Source organism: Cygnus olor, chromosome 2 (assembly GCF_009769625.2).
Source record: "Cygnus olor isolate bCygOlo1 chromosome 2, bCygOlo1.pri.v2, whole genome shotgun sequence".
Taxonomy (NCBI): domain Eukaryota; kingdom Metazoa; phylum Chordata; class Aves; order Anseriformes; family Anatidae; genus Cygnus; species Cygnus olor.
This window is the reverse complement of record NC_049170.1, coordinates 133,213,242-133,231,740: the sequence shown is the minus strand read 5'-3', so window position 1 is coordinate 133,231,740 and position 18,499 is coordinate 133,213,242. Positions and strand designations below refer to the sequence as shown.

Genomic DNA, 18,499 nt, shown 5'->3' with positions numbered 1-18,499 from the left:
CTCAAAGCAAATGAACTGGCATTGATTTAGTGGCATTAAGGTTTTATGTAGAATCCCTGCTGTGTCCATAAAATGTTGCTAGTGATGTCCAAACTCAGTTCTTAAAAATGTCAGCACTTTAGGATCATGTTTTTCCCTTTCCCAGGCTAAAAAGAACACACAGACAAGAGTTTCCCTCATCGGTTTGATTATATGTATTCCTGAGCAGGAATACAAACTGGTGAAGTCCAGTTTATAACAGCTGTAGCACAGCATTCAAACCACAAGTAAAATTATCAAAGCAGCAATTCTTCCAAATTTCTGCTAGATGTATTCTTTTCCAGTCTGTGTCCAGACTCTGAAATGTTAGTGCCAGTCCAAAAAAAATTGAGATATTTTGCATGGCAGCCTTCAATGAAAGCCTTCAACCCAAACTACAAAGGGCAGTCAGGTTTACCCACACTGCAACATACCCAAATCACCCACCCAAGGTGTTCCCAGCATTAAAACTGCTCTTGATGAACTTCCCATAATTACGTAGATAGACCTCAGTCCCTCCTAATGCAGGAGGATAGCATCACAGATATAAAACCATAGTGCAGAGCTTATGTGACCAGAGCAGCAGGATATTGAGAAGGTCTCTTAATTCTATCTAAGTGAACAATTTGAACCATATGTGTTTGTTTTCAGTCTAGTTTAACTACGTAAATAAGAGATTGGTTTAATTCCTTGAAAAAATGGACAAATCCTCTAGAAAGTGATTAAAGGCAGGAACCTAGTGTCATGGTTTTGAATTGTCCCCTGGAAGTATCCATTTCACTGCCTATGAGGGAAAGTAAACTGAGGGAGCTAAAATTCTCATGCAGCCCCCCGGTTCAACAATATAGTTAGGCACAAAAATTGTTCCACTTATCTTATGGTATATCTTTTCTGCTGTTTGCAAGCCATCTACAAGTAGGCTGCAAAATTCTCTAGCATATTTACTAATCAAAACATCCATTTGCATCCTCATGAATTTTGTCTATGGCTTGCTGCCTTCCTGCTCTGGGTACAGACTTACTGGATATTTGGAAATCCCAGAAAATGATCACTGTATGTGTCTAGAACAATTCAACTTCTTTGGTTTACAATGACCAATATGCAGTAAGAATGGCATATCTTAAAAGATGTTGCATACGTGCATATCACCTATATTCTGTACTTCCAAATAGGTCTGATGTGTCACACTCACAGAGCTTGCTACAGTGGCAGTTTTGTGCCTCCAAACAAACTGAATACACAGCTGTGGTGGTCTCACCATGATGGGCAGCTGAACCGCACAAGCACTCTCACACTCCTCCTTCTCAAAGAGAAAGGGGGAGAAAATACAATGAAAAGGGCACAAGGGAGGGATGAGATAAGGACAGGGAGATCACTCACCAGTTATCATCATGGGAAAAACAGACAGCATAATGTTATTTATTACCTCCTGTTCCTCCTCCTTACTCTCTGCCCCTGCTCCATGTGAGGTCCCTCCCACAGGATGCCATCCTTCCTGAACTGATCCTGCATGGAGTTCCCACAGGGAGCAGCTCTTCAAGAACTGCTCCCACATGGCTCCGTACCACGGGGTCCATCCCCCAGGAGCAAACTGCTCCAGCACGGGTTCCCCACGGGCAGCAGCTCCCCCCAGACCCCTGCTCCTGCGTGGGCTCCTCTCCATGGGCTGCAGCTCCGGCCCGGGGCCTGCTCCTGCGGGGGCTCTCCATGGGCCGCAGCCTCCTCCAGGCCACATCCACCTGCTCCACCGGGGGCTCCTCCACAGGCTGCAGCATGGAGATCTGCTCCATGTGGGACCCATGGGCTGCAGGGGGACAGCCTGCTCCACCAGGGGCCTCTCCACAGGCCGCAGGGGAACTGCTGCTCTGGCTCATGGAGCACCTCCTGCCCTCCTTCTGCACTTCTTGGGGTCTGCAGGGCTGGTTCTCACTCTAGTTCCCAGCAGCTGGGAACCAGCAGCAGTTTTTTTCCCCCCTTTCTTAAATCTGCTCTCACAGAGGTGCAAACAACATTGCTTAGTGGTTTGGCTCTGGCCAGCAGCGGGTCCAGGAGCTGGCTAGAGCTGGCTCTGATCTGACGTGGGGCAGCTGCTGAGCTCTGCTCAGAGCCCACCCCAGCAGCTCGCCACTACAAAAACCTTGCCATGTGAATGCAGCAGCCTAACCCATACATATGTCAGACCTAATGCTTTCAGACTTGCTGCTTGTAGCCTTATTTTTGATATAAAACATTGCAGTTTACACCTTACTCTCTGAGCACATCACACCCACAGTCATTTGATTAATAAGTCATTCAAGAAAGAAAGGTACCAAGGAGGACATCATTAGAATGCCTGTTTATAAAAGCCTCTTCTTTATTCCACTTCAAACCTGTCCTGGTTGTAATTAGTGATTGAAAATGTGACAGCCGTGAAATAACACTGGGCTGTGTGAATACTGCCTTAAAATCTGACAGCCATATGCACAAAGACTTGATTTAATTGTATTAACCAAAACCACATAGGAACTTCAGCATATTCTGAAGTGGACTTTTATAAAAAATATATTTTATTGGCATAACATTACAAGGTCTTATATGTGTTTTTTTCTGAATGTTTTCATACATAGGACTTATTTCAGGGAAAAATCTAGTAGTTTGATTGCCTGAAGGATACACTTACTGTCTATGTTGTGCAGAGTGAAAATCTCTGTCTTGTCTCATGTTGTTTGCTCCAACAGTAATTTTATAGTAGGCTAGTAAGCCATATGGTAAGCAATGATGTTTTCCAGACACTCTAGCTAGTAGGAAGCAGAGCTGCTAATGCCATTGAAACTGTAGTCTGTTTTTTTCTGGCTTTCCATAAACAAGATTTACAATCTCATTTCTTAGGAAAAACGTTCCCTTATATTTCAACACTGTAACTTTTATGTCAGATTAAAACAAAACCAATAAAATAAAGTAAAAAGAGAAAATATAAAATCTGTGCCTAAGAGATAGTGAATATCACTGTGACTTTATCCGTAGAAAATTTCCTCTGAAGTAAAATTACAAAAAAAAATACTGTATTAACTACATCTTCAGAAAGGAGTGGGCAGTTCTGAAAACAAACAAACAAACAAACAACAACAAAAAACACCTCAAGAGTCTGTATGCTTCAAAGAAGCATGTTTAGGATCCCTAAAGTCCTTTCAAGAATTGCTTTCATGCCTCACAGACATGGAGATTCTCTCCCAGAATGGAGATTATATCATGGACTATCATGGTGGATTTAACAGTCTTGGCATCTGAGGTCATTGAGAGTGAGGGAGTTTGTTAATTAGTTTCATTTCCTATAGTAATTAAGCACAGAAGTACTGCTAATTTCTTTACATTTTCATAGTCATTAATTCTACATGTTTCAAGCTCTACAGCATTCACACTTATAACAAACGAATACAATATTAATATGCGTCATATGACAAATCCCCTCAGACAAGCTAGAGACATCAATTTACGTTTAAATCTGCAGTTCCTCCAACAGGTATGTGAGGCTTGTTCTGTCTTTTTCTTTGAGCTACAGAAGTCTGAGTGAAAGCTGCCACTTAGGCATACTTTGCTGCAAGTGTGAATAGGTGATGGTGGATTTTTTTGAACCTGAGTGAAAATATTGTATTGGTGTAATCCAACTGTTCATTTTGCATCCCTAACAAGGAAAAATGACAGGATGACACATATGTAATGAATTTTTGATTTAAGGTCTCTGAATGAAAACTGACAGTTCTGTCTGTTTAAAACTAGAAAACTAGGGTAAAAGTGATCATTGCTACTGCATTTCATTAATTTGAAACCAAGAAAAACATGACTTTGCAGTGAAAACCAAAAAACGATTGCATGATAAATCCTCACATTTTAGGTGAAAAGATTTAAAAACACTTCCAAGTGATTTAAAATGGAACATTCCTCACTGGAACTGTTTGATATTGTCAGTTCATTTTCTTATATTTGAACAAAACTGACCCTCCAATAGTATAGTTACACAAACCATTTATTAATAGGAGTGGAGTTCATATCTCAATAAAAAAAGATTTAAAGTGGGGGCCACCAAACTAAAATGTACTCCTGAAGTTTGCAGGCCGATCAGGTTGGCCTCAAACTCAGTGCAGACATGAGAAAATGTATGCTAGACTGTCTATTTCAAAGAAACATCTCCAAAAGCATTTCTTCTGGTTTTGTTGCTGGGGGTTTTGTTGCTTTTTAAATTTTATTTTATTTCAAACTCAATAAAATTCAAGAAACAGAATGAATCTTCATTGCTTTAGAAGTTATGGTCATTGTTGATAGGAAATCTCACTGTACAATTAAGGAAAACATACTTCTAATTATTAGAGAAGCTGAAATCTGATTGTATAGAGACTTATAAAGTCAAATTCTAATGATTAGGGGGCCTTTAGAATATTCCTAGATTTGTTAGCTCAGAAAAGAAAGAAACAATAGCATATTCATGGCAATGATTAGAACTAATTAATTGCAGCTGCACTTAATGGGGTATGCTGCATTACTAATGGTTTTAGAATGAAATTTTAAAAAGAATATTAGAGATGCCAAGGCACTTTATATATATAGGCATAGAGTTAGTATGGCTATCCTCACAAAATCTAAAAGAATTAATTCTGTACAGGTCCTTTGTTGTTTTTATAAACTCGTGTTATCAGCTAATGGAAATTCAGTGATTGAATTGAATGGACTCTGACATGCACAGGGCTGTACAAAAAGGACTGTACGAGCAGAACAAAAAGCCTTTGGCCAAACAGCTCACACTTAAGTATGGGAAGGGAGAGACAGTAAATGAATACAGGGAAGGAGGCAATATATTGGAGGCCATATGTTGAAGTACAGTCTTAGTGTCTCACTGCTATGAGCTTATAGCTCACTGCCGTGTTTTCCCTCCAAACCAGGAGAGTTCTGAGAAAAGCCTGAAGGGTGTTCACAAGGTAGCCGCTGATGGACAGCTCTTCCCAGGCATGAGGGACAGTAGTGAAGGCAAGAAAGTGTTTGTTAAGGTGATAAAAAGGGTAGTTAATGACATAAGTAGCTCCAGTCAATAACAAAAATTCTGTCTGTATTCACAGGTACCTGAGGTGTTACTACTGGGCAGTTCGTACATTAATCACCATTGGAGGCCTTCCAGAACCACAAACCCTGTTTGAGATAGTTTTTCAACTGCTGAATTTTTTCTTGGGTGTCTTTGTCTTCTCCAGCTTAATTGGTCAGGTACATCAAGAAATCAATAACTAGATATGTTCAATGTACTGCAGTGTAGCAATAATATATTCAATTTTGTTCTGTTTAGTTCCAGGAAAAAGTTTAGCTTCAACATACATGTCCCTCTTTTTCACTGTCATCCATCCTTACCCTTCTGACTGCTGCATGCATTTAATCAGTTCCCAGTTTTGTATGCCTTTTGCACACAAGTTGATTTAAAGCCAAGTCTCTGCATGACACAGCTGATTCTTAAAACTATGTACAATTCCTTTTTTATTTCTTCACAGCCAAGGAGACAGTTCCTTAACATTCACACTCTACTGTTGAATCTGATATGAAAGTTATAACTGCAGGTATAATTATATTAACATGTACAAATTATCAAATAAATCAAACTTGATACTACTGACAATAGAAATCTCAAGATTTCTGTCAAACTAGAATTGAGATATCTTCCATAAGTTACAAAATATTTGTTAATTTGAAAATTGACTATTTTCTATTTCTCTTGGTTTTCATATGGCAAGAGAAAAAAAAAAAAAAAGCCTACAGCAAAGCAAATCAGTTATACTTCCAAACAAATGGAACCCAGCATGAACTATTTCCAGCTTGTAGCTTGTTAACTATTAAATTTGAGCTTTAGATCCACAGGTTTTAAAATACCTTGCCTACAGAAAAATAGCATGATTCTTATGTCAGACTGTGTCTTGTGTTGGATTCCTTTAGAAATGATTCCAGAGCTTTTGATTTGTACACGTCTGTTACTGGGAGAATTGATATGAAAACATAAAGATATTGGTGATTTTTTTTTATGAGTTCAGAATGTGAAAAAAAGTTCAGCCAAAGTTAAAAAAGTATATATGCCTCTTGCAATTTAGAAGTGTGAGATACCCAATTATCATAGAACAGTCTTTCCTATAAAATATCAAATTCATCCACAAACAAGTATTATCAAAAATAAAACCAAAAATTACCAAAAACTAATTATTAATATAAAAGCTCTCTTCCCCAAATAGATTTGAGGTTAACTTTTGTAACCAGTGTAGTCAATTGTGGAATCAAAACTTATTAATACACAAGCAGCTTCATTACATTTTGTTATAATTCCTGTTTACAAAAATATTTTAAATTTACTGAGTTATTCCCAATTTAGCACAGCTGCCTAAAAATTGTTATTCCTCCAATCAATTGCCTTTCTGTAATAAGAAAGAATTTGCCTCAGTATCATACTAATCCTTGGCCACTGCAGTGTGAAGCTGTTCTACTAAAAACAAATTGCATTTGTGTTGAAATGTTAAATGATGTTCCTGCGCTAAAATCTTCAAGGTCAACTTTCAGCCCAAAGTGGATTTTTAGGACTGATCTAGCTTCAATTTAAACAGTGTCAGGATCTTTGTTCTGTTGGTGCCAGCTGATGTTATTACAGAAATTTAGCCTGGTTTGCTTCATTTCTGACTTGCATGGCACAACAAATACACAGTAGCTTTATTATAGATGTTTACAAAAGCATTATCTGTATTTTTCATGCAAGTACAGAAATAAAAGACAGAAGAACAAGCTGAAAAACAAAAACAATTCCTTTAAAAATAAAAAAAATATATATATAGGCTGTTTCTTATACAGTTAGGTTTTATCTTCAATGTTTCTGAAAAAGCAGATGAAGGAACTATTCAAAACATGGAGCTGAATGTATAATTAATCAGCAATTTTCTAAACAAGTGTTTATTCTTTTTTTATGTCATTGACAAGATACTCAAATCACAACTATTTTTGCTGAAATGTGTCATAATATCAACTGATGTTTGCAGATGAGAGATGTAATCGGAGCAGCTACAGCAGGACAGAACTACTACCGATCCTGTATGGACAACACTGTCTCCTATATGAACACTTACTCCATTCCAAAAGTGGTTCAAAATCGTGTTCGAACCTGGTATGAATACACATGGGACTCTCAGGGAATGCTGGGTAAGGCTTTCCAATTCCAGTTACACAGAAGCTCAAAAAGAGATATAGCTATAAGGTGAAATGCACAAATCTTTTCTGAATTTCATAGGAGAGAGCGAGAGGGGGGTATTCCATTTCCTTTAGAAAAGCAAAAAACTCCAAAGTAATACAACGCTTTCTACTTGACAATTTCTATTAATTTATGTAAAGTTCTGGTTATATCTTTAAACAAGATATGCAACTTAAAAGACAATTTCTTCTGGTTAGCATAGTAGCATCTTCCTCATTTGAACTCATAAATGCTAGAATTACTCCACTAAGTTGTTTTTCTATGCAATGCTCATTTTTATGGACTTTCATTCTTCCTTTATAGCTTCTTCCAACTAATCAGGTTTTTGTTGTTGTTGTTTTTGGTTTTTTTGTTTGTTTGTTTTGTTTTGTTTTGTTTTTGTTACAGATGAATCAGAATTACTGGAGCAGATGCCAACCAAAATGCAATTAGCCATTGCAATTGATGTGAACTTTGCCATTGTCAACAAAGTTGACTTATTCAAAGCAAGTACCTTTACAGGAGCATGCAGCAATATGTGGTATTTGTGAGACAGAAACCTTGTTTTGTGCATCTTGCCACACTTAAGAACGTGTTTGTTAATATTCAAGGCAAAATAAGTCTAAGAATTATCTAAGTCAGTGGAGACAGGTCAGGACAAAGACAAGTACCTGTCTTTTTTGTGTTATATCAGAGATTAAAAAAAAAAAAAAAAAAGTGAATGAGATTAAGAAACAGTCCTGTTATACTGACATATTAAAGCTGATGTTATGGTCAGACTGTCAGATTTCAGAGTATAACTAATCTCTAGAGCCAAATTTAGAATATAATTTTTAGTACAGATCACCTTGCTGTCTACTGCCTAGCACTGCCTGAGAGCTCAGGGTTACTATTTGTTCTGGGAACATAACTTTGATGTAGTGAATGTTATTTTTAGTAGCTTTTTGTTCAAATGAGCTTTCTTATTGTTATCACGATAAGTTTCAAGAGAGATTATTTAAATGTGGTACATAAGATTGGATTTTTACACCAAAAATAGAGAGACATTGCATTTTTAGAAGTAGTCTTGAAATACATTAAGCTTAACCATTTTTTTTTTTAGGACAGTTGCAAGAAATCAGGATATCTCTTGTTTAAACATTACATAGTCGCAATGTTTCTGCAACATTTGCTGAAGACTTGGAATTCATAGATTCATAAAAAGAATTTGACCTGCTTTTTTTCCCCCGGGTCAGTATAAAAATCACCTGAAAGATCTATAAAACACAGAAAATAGCACTGAACTTCCACAACAATCAAACTTAGATGTACAGAAGCTCACTTCATTAAAACTAACTAAATAAATAACATTGTTCAACCCAAAGAGAATATTATAGGTATCTGAAATGACAATTCCTTCAATATTTTCTCTCCTTTAAAAGTTGTCCTCTACCATGTTTTCATTTTTCATTCCACTTATGAACCCCTGGATCACTCATGTATTAACTTGCTGCCCAGTGTAAGCATTAATAATCACTTGTGTTACTGAATCAATACAGAACAATTCTACTTAATTTTAACAGGGTTGTGATACTCAGATGATATATGACATGCTGCTAAGGTTGAAATCCATTGTGTATTTACCTGGTGACTTTGTCTGCAAAAAGGTGAGCATTTCTGTCTCTTTCAAACAATAAATATAATATGTATTTTAGAAGAAGAGTTCAGGCATAGGTCAAAAGTATTCTTTAAATAAAATTAATCGTGGGTGAATTAGATAGCATAAAAATATTTAAGGTATTCTATGTAATAATAACAAATTTGCTCTCAAGTTTCGACACAGAACAAGACAATATGGGTTTTATTACTTATATTATCAAACAAAATTATAATAGTATGGGAAAGTATTTAATGTAAATATGGCTTATCTAGGGACACATCATGAAGTTTGAATATTTAAAATGGAGCAAGCTTAATTTTTTATACATATATACATACAAACCTAGCCTACAGATCTCAATCCATGATGCTTTGCATGTGCTTCATTTGTGTATTCAGAAATACTGAAGTGGAATTACCCAAGAATGTAATTAACGCATATTGCTCCTTACAGCAGGATCTGATCTTGCTTTGCCTTCGCTCTGAGCTTGGAACCATCTCCAGACTTAAGCTGAATGCTGACACGCTGTCCCTTAGCCATGAAGTCTGTCTTCTCTTCACATTTTAGCTTAAATGTGGCCTTACAGTAGCACAGGTAGATAGCTCATCTTCTGACCAAATGAGCCCAAGTCTATTTTCAAAGGTTTGTTACAACACTCATAGGCACTGCTGGATGTAATTAAAGCATGGGGGTGAAGTAGCAGTGCTGTTAGTGTTCTTTCAATTGACCCACACTTCACGGCACAGACCATCAGAACTCTTTAACTTGTCTTTAGCCGCTCTGGTCTAGTTCTGGTCACAAAGGTCCTGCTCCCTCAAGGAGCTGAGGAAGGTGGAAGGTGTGGGAGGTGTCCCTGCCCATGCAGGGGAATTGAATTAGATGATCTTTCAGGTCCTTTCCAACCCAAACCATTCTGTGATTCTGTGATTCTGTGATTGCATGATTCCATGCTATGAACCTCTTTCTGAATGCTGAGTTAGTTCCACCAATTCCACAATGTAGGAAGTTAAACATTTGTGAATGCACTGAAGGATCAGGTGTGTCTCTTCAAAGACCAATCCCAGAATTACTGTTTGTTCAGAAGGGTGGGAGAGTAATTTGCTTGTACAATGCAAAGCGTAAGAGGATCTTGGACTGTGGCTGGGACTCTACCACAGCAGGTATAGTAAATGACATTAACAGGTTCTAGGTCTTGATCCTGCAGTCAGATAAAAACAGTTCTTAACAAGGATGGGTTACAAATAATAGGAGTATCATTTTATTCCAGCCTGATTCAGAGCACAAAGGACACTCACTTGTATAGGTCTATAATGTGGCCAACAACCATGGTAGTCCTACTAACACTGTAATTTTTAGCAAGGAATAAAACCCTGTTGGAACCTGAGAGCTAGGAGTACTTCCTACCTGGGAGTGCATTGGCCTCACCATACCTTACCAAGGAGGCTCCAGCCTGCAGGTTTGGAAAACCAGATTAAGGGAGAGGAAGTACAAACCCTACATTTTGAGTCCTGGCTTTGTTGCTGCTGCATTTTTGCTTTTAGAATGAAATGGTTGCTTTTCTTCAGTTAGTCCAGCAGCACAAATGGAAAAATATTTATTTTCCCATCATTGAGATGTTGTGAGGACAGTTATGATCATGTTTGTTAAGCCCTTTCTATTTTTCCAGTTTGACTGCTTTTCATCCTATATACTGATATTATGCTTTTTAATCTTAGCAGATCTTGTGAAGGATAATAAGTTAACTAATAATCTCTTAAACCATCCAGTGATTACATAAAAGTAGACAAAGTTTTGAGTGATTGTTTATTCTTATTTTCCTTGTAAATTAGATAAGTGAGGATTAGAAGTAATAGAGTGAAAACTGAAACTTTTAAAACCATGAAGCACAGGCTTTTTTGCACTTCTGCTATTAAATGTTCTGCTGATTTACTTTAGTTTCTACCTGGATAGTTGATGGAAATGACTGATACAATCTTGATTATTATCTAGTCTTCATTTTTCAAGCTTGCCTGGATGGTCTTAATTCTACTCAAATATTGCCTCACATCATAATTAGATCTGCCAAAGTCAGTCCTTGCACTTGTGTTCTGTGCTAGGAAAAGTGGGACAAAAATTTGTTTCTCTATAATAACGGTAAAACAGTGTATGAGAACAGGGAAATATATTTAAAGGGAAGTTTGTCAGATTATTCTGCGTTAAAAAATGAGATTGTTACGTGTTTCTGTGTCCAGGGAGAGATTGGCAGAGAGATGTACATCATCAAACAAGGTGAAGTTCAAGTCCTTGGAGGCCCTGATGGTACAAAAGTCCTGGTTACACTAAGAGCAGGAGCTGTATTTGGGGAGATCAGGTAGGTCCACCACTATTTTTAACACTTCCTTTAGAACTGGTCAAATAATCAATGTTTTATAATAAATAATCAACTGGTTAAATAATCAATTTAACTTCTCTCTGGTAAGCATGGGGAGGCTGGAAAGTTGGGTAAGATCAGCCAAGAGGACAGTGAGCAAGGAGATGTAGGTAAGTGAAGGAAAGTCTAAGTAAATGAAAAATCAGAGACTAATCTGGCAAGATCTGAGTCTTCTAAACAACAAATAATGTATAATCAGTGTTTTGGGAAATGTACACAGGGATATACAGATGGACTTCTCCTTCAGCATTTAAAAGATTTAACACATCTTCCTGTTGCAAGGTCTGCAATAGGGCAGGACCAAATGTATTTTATTGTCTGTATAGTGCGACTAAGTGTCCTTACACAGCAGATAGTAAAAATGATAATTAATTTCCAACAAAGGAGATAATCTGAAATTGCAAACCAGAGTGGTTCTTGAGGCGCTAAAGTAGGGATTAAGTTGCCAAAAATCATCATCCACATTTTAAAACATATTTGTTTAAGAGCATACATGAGAGAAAAAGGCTGACAAATCAGGTTTTGGGGTCTAAGTTTCGCCATAAAAGAAAATTTTTCTCAGATGGCTACAAGTGTTTTTTATATTCTCCACATAGTTGCTATGCAAAATCCATTAACTCTTATGTGCCTTGTTCACCAGTTAACCAACCAAGTGCTAGATTTTAGACATTGCATGCCCTGCTGAGGTTGGCCTGAAGAAAAGTAATAAAACGCATGTGCTCCTGCACGTGATAAACTGGATTCTTGATTTCTTCCAGCTGCCTTCCTGTTATTGTTAATCCTCTTGCTGGTAGCTTCAATCTGTCTTTTGAGAAGTAGTAATCAGCTCTGTGCTAGGTTTACACTTATCTTCTACTGCGTCTCCCTTTGTGGCAGTGGAAACATTCCCATTTATTCAGTGATGGGTGTACAGGACTGGCTGAGACCTGCACGTGAAAAACACCTGATATATATACAGGCATTTCTCACTGAGTGGGAAAGCGAGATTGTATCAGCCCTTCACATGAAGGTTATTTTAAAGGTATTTCTCTGTGTGGCAATACAATACCAAAACAAAGCCTCAAAACAAACTGCTGGAAAGGCTGAGAATGCACTGGTTTTCAGGAAGGACCGGATACTGAACAGATAAAGGAAAAAAGCTGCAGCAGCCCAGATACGTAACTCTTACATAGTTTTCAATTATTTACTAGTTTTGCATTTGGAGCAAGGACTTTTTTTTTTTTTTTAACTGAAAAACGTTAGCGATTGGTTTGAAAACAAGGAAAGGATTTTCAGTGTTTTGATCTAATGAAAGTGAGTACTCATTTCCATATGAGAACTACACAGCTGCCTTTAAAGATGCATTTCCTGATATGTTTTACTTTTCACATAATTGCCAAAACCCTCAGCAATGCTCTAACCCTACACTTCTGGTCTTGTTTTATTCATTATTGACCTACTGTGTTGGTGGAGACAGCACACCGGTACAGACACAGGTACTTTACATATAAATGACCGGCAGTGGATAAACTCGAGGAGAAAATATATAGGAACTGGCAGACATCTCCAAAATTGGAAAGCAAAGACATGAAGCACTAAGTATATCACCGGAGATTTATCCTTTTCCTTGTGGTGATGTGTTAGAAAATAATGAGTTTGTATAGCACTCCTCTTTGTAAGTTTTGTCAAGGTCTTCTGAGTACTGTATAGCAGAAGAAAATGGAAGGAAAAAAAAAGTATTTAATAGATGAGGTATTGCTTCATTTAGCATAACCACACTATGAATGCTGAGGGGAAAACTTGTTTAGCACATGGTATTGGACTGTCACGGCTTTCCTTCTGATATTTGGATCAAGATTTTTTTAGAGAATTGTGTCAGCTTCCTAAGAACTTGCTATTTAACCTCACTGTTCAAAATGCATGTAAATCGTGCTTATAAAGCCTTCATAGTCAAAGGAGTTGAAGAAAACAAAGAAAGTTCATTAATTTCAAAAAAAAATTCCTGAATTATACTAGAAGGCCAATCCACTGCAAGACTAATGTTCAAGCCAGTCCTTTGCCAATTCCATCCTCCAAAATTATTACAGAAACAGATTAAGTAATAGGAGCTACCTTCCAATTAACATCTAACCCTCATTACTACTTCCCTGTATAGATAATATCGGCTTGGGGAAGCAAAATAATCTCAGAAACAGAGGCAAACAGATTGCTGACTTAATGAGAGCCTGTCTGTGCAGACCATTGAGAAAGAGAGAAATTCAAGAGAGGGAAACTATAACACAACACTTCATTAGCCCAGACAAGTTTATACTTTAAGCCAGATGTCCTCATTCATTCATTTAATGTTATTTCACTAGAACAATTTCCTATCAGAAAATGGTAATTCTGGAAAAATTAAAGCATTTTTGACAGGAAGAGCTCTAAAGGTTTGGTCTCATCTTTAGCCTTTCAGTGGTTTTTGTAACTTTAACTTGTATTTTAAAAATCAAAGCTAAACAGAATATTTAGCTTTGTGAAAGTTTAAGTTTTCTGCTTTGGCCCAGCAGCAGCAGCTGCTGCTTTTCAATAAGCTCTGCCATTTGGTGTTTGACATTCTGCTCAGAAGCCAGATCCGGACCCCTTCCTAACGTACCGGTTCTTTCCATATGCACGTATGTGCCAGGCTGAGGTGCCATCACCCTGCAATGGTGATATGCACACCGTTCCCTGGATCAATTTGCTCAGTTCAATGAATGGCAGCTTGGTTTTGAGATCAGCTATAAAAGAGGAGTAGATAAGCTGAGTCATCACTTTGACAACTTCATAACTCTAAATTAAATTTGCTATCATAAGAATTCAGAAGTTATCATCTCATACAAGTATAAAACCATTTCAGGCTAACTGCAGTAAAAAAATGTAAGGTAAAAATGCAATTTTCTTTATTAATATAGATACTGTAGCATCAAGAGCCATTGTAAGGCAAATGCCAGTTATCTTTAAAGATTTACCCTATCAAATAACTCTTAGCACACTAGCCAAAAAAGGTTCGATCACGAAGCCCATAATGCTGCTTTTAGTCAAAGATGATTCTGTTTGAGCCTCCCCTGTAAAATTCACCTCACATCACCACTATAATGAAAAAGCCGATCTCTTTAGTCCTAGTCTGCCTTGATAAAATGAGGTTGTTGTTAGGAAAGCCTGAAAATGATTGTTCAATGACTTGTTGAGATGCAATTCATCAGAACTCAAAAGCTGTTTGCAATTTTCTTCAGCTGCTTTTCTTATTGTGCAAATACTTTTTTCCTACAAAATAGTACAGAATTGTTTAAAAAGACAATATACTGCATTTTCAGCTTGACTTCATATATTGATTGTTATCTTGGAGCACAGAAAAACTGTGAATATGTATGTAAAAACAGCCTTGTACACACAGTTGCAGAGGTCTCGTGATCCTTTATTTGTATAAACTACCATTTATAAATGCTACATACATATCCTTTATACTTAGAAACTATTAATATATCCCAATTAATATTGAGGATAAAGTACTAGATCATCCTTGATAGGGTCCCAATTATCCTTTATTAATAACCTTTAAATTTAGATATTATTATTCTTCATAAATAGTAACTCACTGGGAAACATTTAAGGGACAAATTTCTAGGGTGAATCTCCTCAAATATTGATAACACAATTTTACTACTGAGAGCAAAGTACAGCTTCCCTTGCTTATCACCACAGCTGAGAAATGAATTCTTTTAATCTGAGAAATGAATTCTTTTGTTTGCTTAATGCAAGACGGACAATGTAATTTTAAGATGGATATTCTTCCTATGTCCAACCCCTGCTTGCTAAGCTGATCTAACACCTTACTTTCAAAACAAAATAGCCTTCTTTTTCATGCAGACACATTTCTAACTGTCAGCCTGAAAGACTTTCCTAATCCTTTTCATTCAACTTGCCAACATCCAAATGTGAGATGTGATATGTGGGAAAACAAAAACACAGAAACCAACAGAAGTCATTCACTCAGGAAAATTATAATTATTAGAGTCATTTATTGTAAATAACGCTTTCAGTAATAATGGACTTGTTCTGCTCTCCTTATGGTGTTAAATCACTTTCAGCAATAAAAATGAGGAAATGCCAAGTTCGCACGCAGACTAAAACAAATTCAGTCCTTGCAGTAGTGTCTGTTGGGTGTCTACCCAGCAAGACTTTTCTCAGTCCTTAGGACCAGCACAATACCAACCAGTAGTGACAATTTGCCTTCCTGAAGCAACCGCAATCCCAGCTACAGAGGGACTTCAGAACGTCAGCAAGAACAGTTGGGTACATAAGTGAGCTTTGCAATGACTTTAGTGGAGAACCACCAGCAAAGATATTCCTCACTAGGGCAAGAAATGAAGTAACTGACAGTATTTATTTTCATTGCAGCCTATTAGCTGCAGGCGGAGGAAATCGAAGGACTGCCAACGTGGTGGCTCACGGTTTTGCCAACCTTTTCATTCTAGACAAGAAAACACTCAACGAAATCTTGGTACACTATCCTGACTCAGAAAAACTTCTGATGAAGAAAGCAAAGTATGTCCTAATAACAGTTTTTAAATCATATTGTTTAGCTGCAGAATGGACAGTTGTGGCTTCTAGACACATTTGCATTTCTTGGAAGAATAACAGATGTAGACATGTTTGTACTTAGAGGTCAGATTTGTCTAGTAATACTTAGCAGAAGTCACAGTCTTGGCAGGTATTCCAAGAGTTATGGTAACATGGTAAATAGAATAAAGTCCTGAATACAGTTGAATTCTCTGTTGTACTTAAGGTAACAAAATAGGAGATAACAGACGCACATCAGGACTCCTTAGGTAGCCAAGGCAAACAGATTGCAAGACAGATGCCAGTTAAGCCATAGGTTTTCAAAGGTGCAACTGAAGATCTGCAATTAATTCTAAAGAGATATGCTTCAATGCACCCACAGAGTTGTGGGTTCCAACATCTCAAGGAGCAGTTAGAATTGGATTAATGTAAGGCCTGAAAAGATGAAAGGTAATCACACAGATTTGAAAGGTGTGCATTTTGTGCAAAGGGATTCTGAAATGGGATTTTGAACAGAAACTGCTTCTCATCTTGCTTTGGCTGTAGCTTGCTAGGATCACAGTTTATCCTAGCTTTGACAGGGCAAAATGTTGTCATATTTTGTCATAAGATTACAGAAGTGAGTACCTTGCTACCTTGTATCAGGTTGAAGTGCATAAACCAGTTTGTCTTTACCAGTATACTTCAGCACTCATATTGTTCTTAGCTGTTGCCTTGCATTGGTATCAAAGGTTGGAAGAACGTTCCCAGACTTCAAACTCCACCAGAGAATGCTAGGATAGGCATGACATTTTGCTTACGCAAGTGCTAGCAAATGACTGCAGTCAATTTGTTTCAGCAACTCTGGTTATCAAATGACAGCACCTTGAGAATCATTACATCCCTGAGGAACACGGGACCTAAATGCAGAATGGGCTGATTGCCATCTGAAAAGCATAAGTGTCAAATCTGCAGGAAATTTCCCTAAAACAGTCTGTTGAACTCTTGTCCATGGCACTCCCAGCTCATAGGATGAGGTAGAACAAGAATGAAAGGAAAACTGAATCTGACCCTTTATATCTGGCAGTATAAAAAGCCTACTAGCCAAAAATGTTGAAGAGCTTAAATTCTATCTGAAGTCGAGCAGGACATGTCAGCTAGTCACTGGGGACAGCCTGTGACAGTAATGAACGTTGAGAAAAGCAAAAGTCTCTCAACAGCTCTGGAATCCAGATTTACTGAAGACCAATAGCATACATACTTGGCTTCCAGACCCAGTGATGGACCCCTGCATAGTTCGATGTGATGCCCATGGCACCAAACAATGCAGATGCGCAGATCTTGTCCAACTGTTTTCACATCTGGGGTCTTCAGAGAGGCTGGTAGTCAAAACCAGCACCAGAAGGTAGAAATGCAGAACAAATCCACTGACCGATGGTCACCAGCAATCACCTTTCTGACTTCCAGCTTCTTTCTAAACAATGGTACAATCATCAACACTTATTTCTGATTCTCTGTCCTACACCACCTTCTCCTGCTTTCTTGCCCACCCTAACCTAACCTATGAGAGATGTGCCATGCTGAAAGTTTGGTTATTACTTACACAAGCATCAGCTAAACTCCAAATAGAGAAATAAGTGCTCTTGATTTGTGTCTAGAAAGTCAGGTAAGAGACTTCTACCTCAGGTACCTTGTGATACTTTAATTTGAGCCTGCACTAGTTTAGACTACAGCAAACAGGAAAGGAACTCCAAATTAGAACAGCCTGCAGCTTACTAAATGCTACCAAAGCAAGTAAAACCCTTATCAGCTTTGCTCTTGCCACTGGATCTGGGATAAAAAAAAAATTGGCTGGAAGAGGTGTCAGGTGTTCATCCTGAACGTGACATTTTAGTTTTGCAGGAACTTTTCTAGGTTTCACTGCACTGCTGTGTGTTCTCATTCTTTCTGTCTCCAGGGTGCTGCTGAAGGAGAAGGGGAAGCCTGCTCCTGGACCACCAGTGCAACAACCACGGGGCTTGGCTGGTCTTTTTGGGCAGAAACAGGAAACTCCAAAATTGTTTAAAGCGATGCTTGGAGGTAAAGGAAAAGCAGGTCTTGCCAAGCTGCTGCAGCTGAAGAGAGAACGAGACATTCAGGTAATGCCACAGGAAACAGAATAGATTATTTTAAGTGCTGAAGAGAGTAAGGGAGATATTCTGGGAGGGCTTGGGCAAACAAATAAAAACATAGTTTTACTGCAATCAACAGCAGAAAATCCCAGTAGCTGAGATATAATCATGGTACTTAATCTCTGTAAACACTGATTCTAAAATTTGACTCAAATCTTCCTGGACCTGGACTCTATGCAGAACAGGGAAAAACAAAAGCAAAGAAAATCAAGTAAACAATCATCATCTAGGAAAGTAAGGATAAAATATACCTTACAAAGACACTAAAAGCATCTGATCTTCTAATCTTATGTAAAGAACAGTAAATGTAGGAATAGCCTAACACAGTAATCTGCTCCAGCTGGCTCAAGCACACAGCAAACTTTCCAATTCAAAGTCAGAACTTTGCTTATAACAAATTCTGAGGACAAAATTTCAAGTTAAGACCACACAGCTAAATCCAATTAAATATGTAATATAGTACACTTATGAGAAAACTTGTTTCAGCTGATTAAAAGTAATTCCCACAT

The 18,499-nt window shown here is 37.7% G+C and overlaps 1 protein-coding gene across 1 annotated transcript in view; it reads left to right on the top strand.

Moving 5' to 3' along the window:
• CNGB3 (cyclic nucleotide gated channel subunit beta 3) overlaps positions 1–18,499 on the top strand; it is a 39,602-nt gene that overhangs the window by 14,658 nt on the left and 6,445 nt on the right. The window contains exons 9-15 of the mRNA XM_040547777.1: positions 5,106–5,247; positions 7,047–7,206; positions 7,643–7,740; positions 8,797–8,880; positions 11,105–11,223; positions 15,679–15,825; positions 17,777–17,957. Coding sequence (XP_040403711.1) covers positions 5,106–5,247; positions 7,047–7,206; positions 7,643–7,740; positions 8,797–8,880; positions 11,105–11,223; positions 15,679–15,825; positions 17,777–17,957 — 931 coding nt within the window. The remainder of the gene's footprint in view (positions 1–5,105; positions 5,248–7,046; positions 7,207–7,642; positions 7,741–8,796; positions 8,881–11,104; positions 11,224–15,678; positions 15,826–17,776; positions 17,958–18,499) is intronic.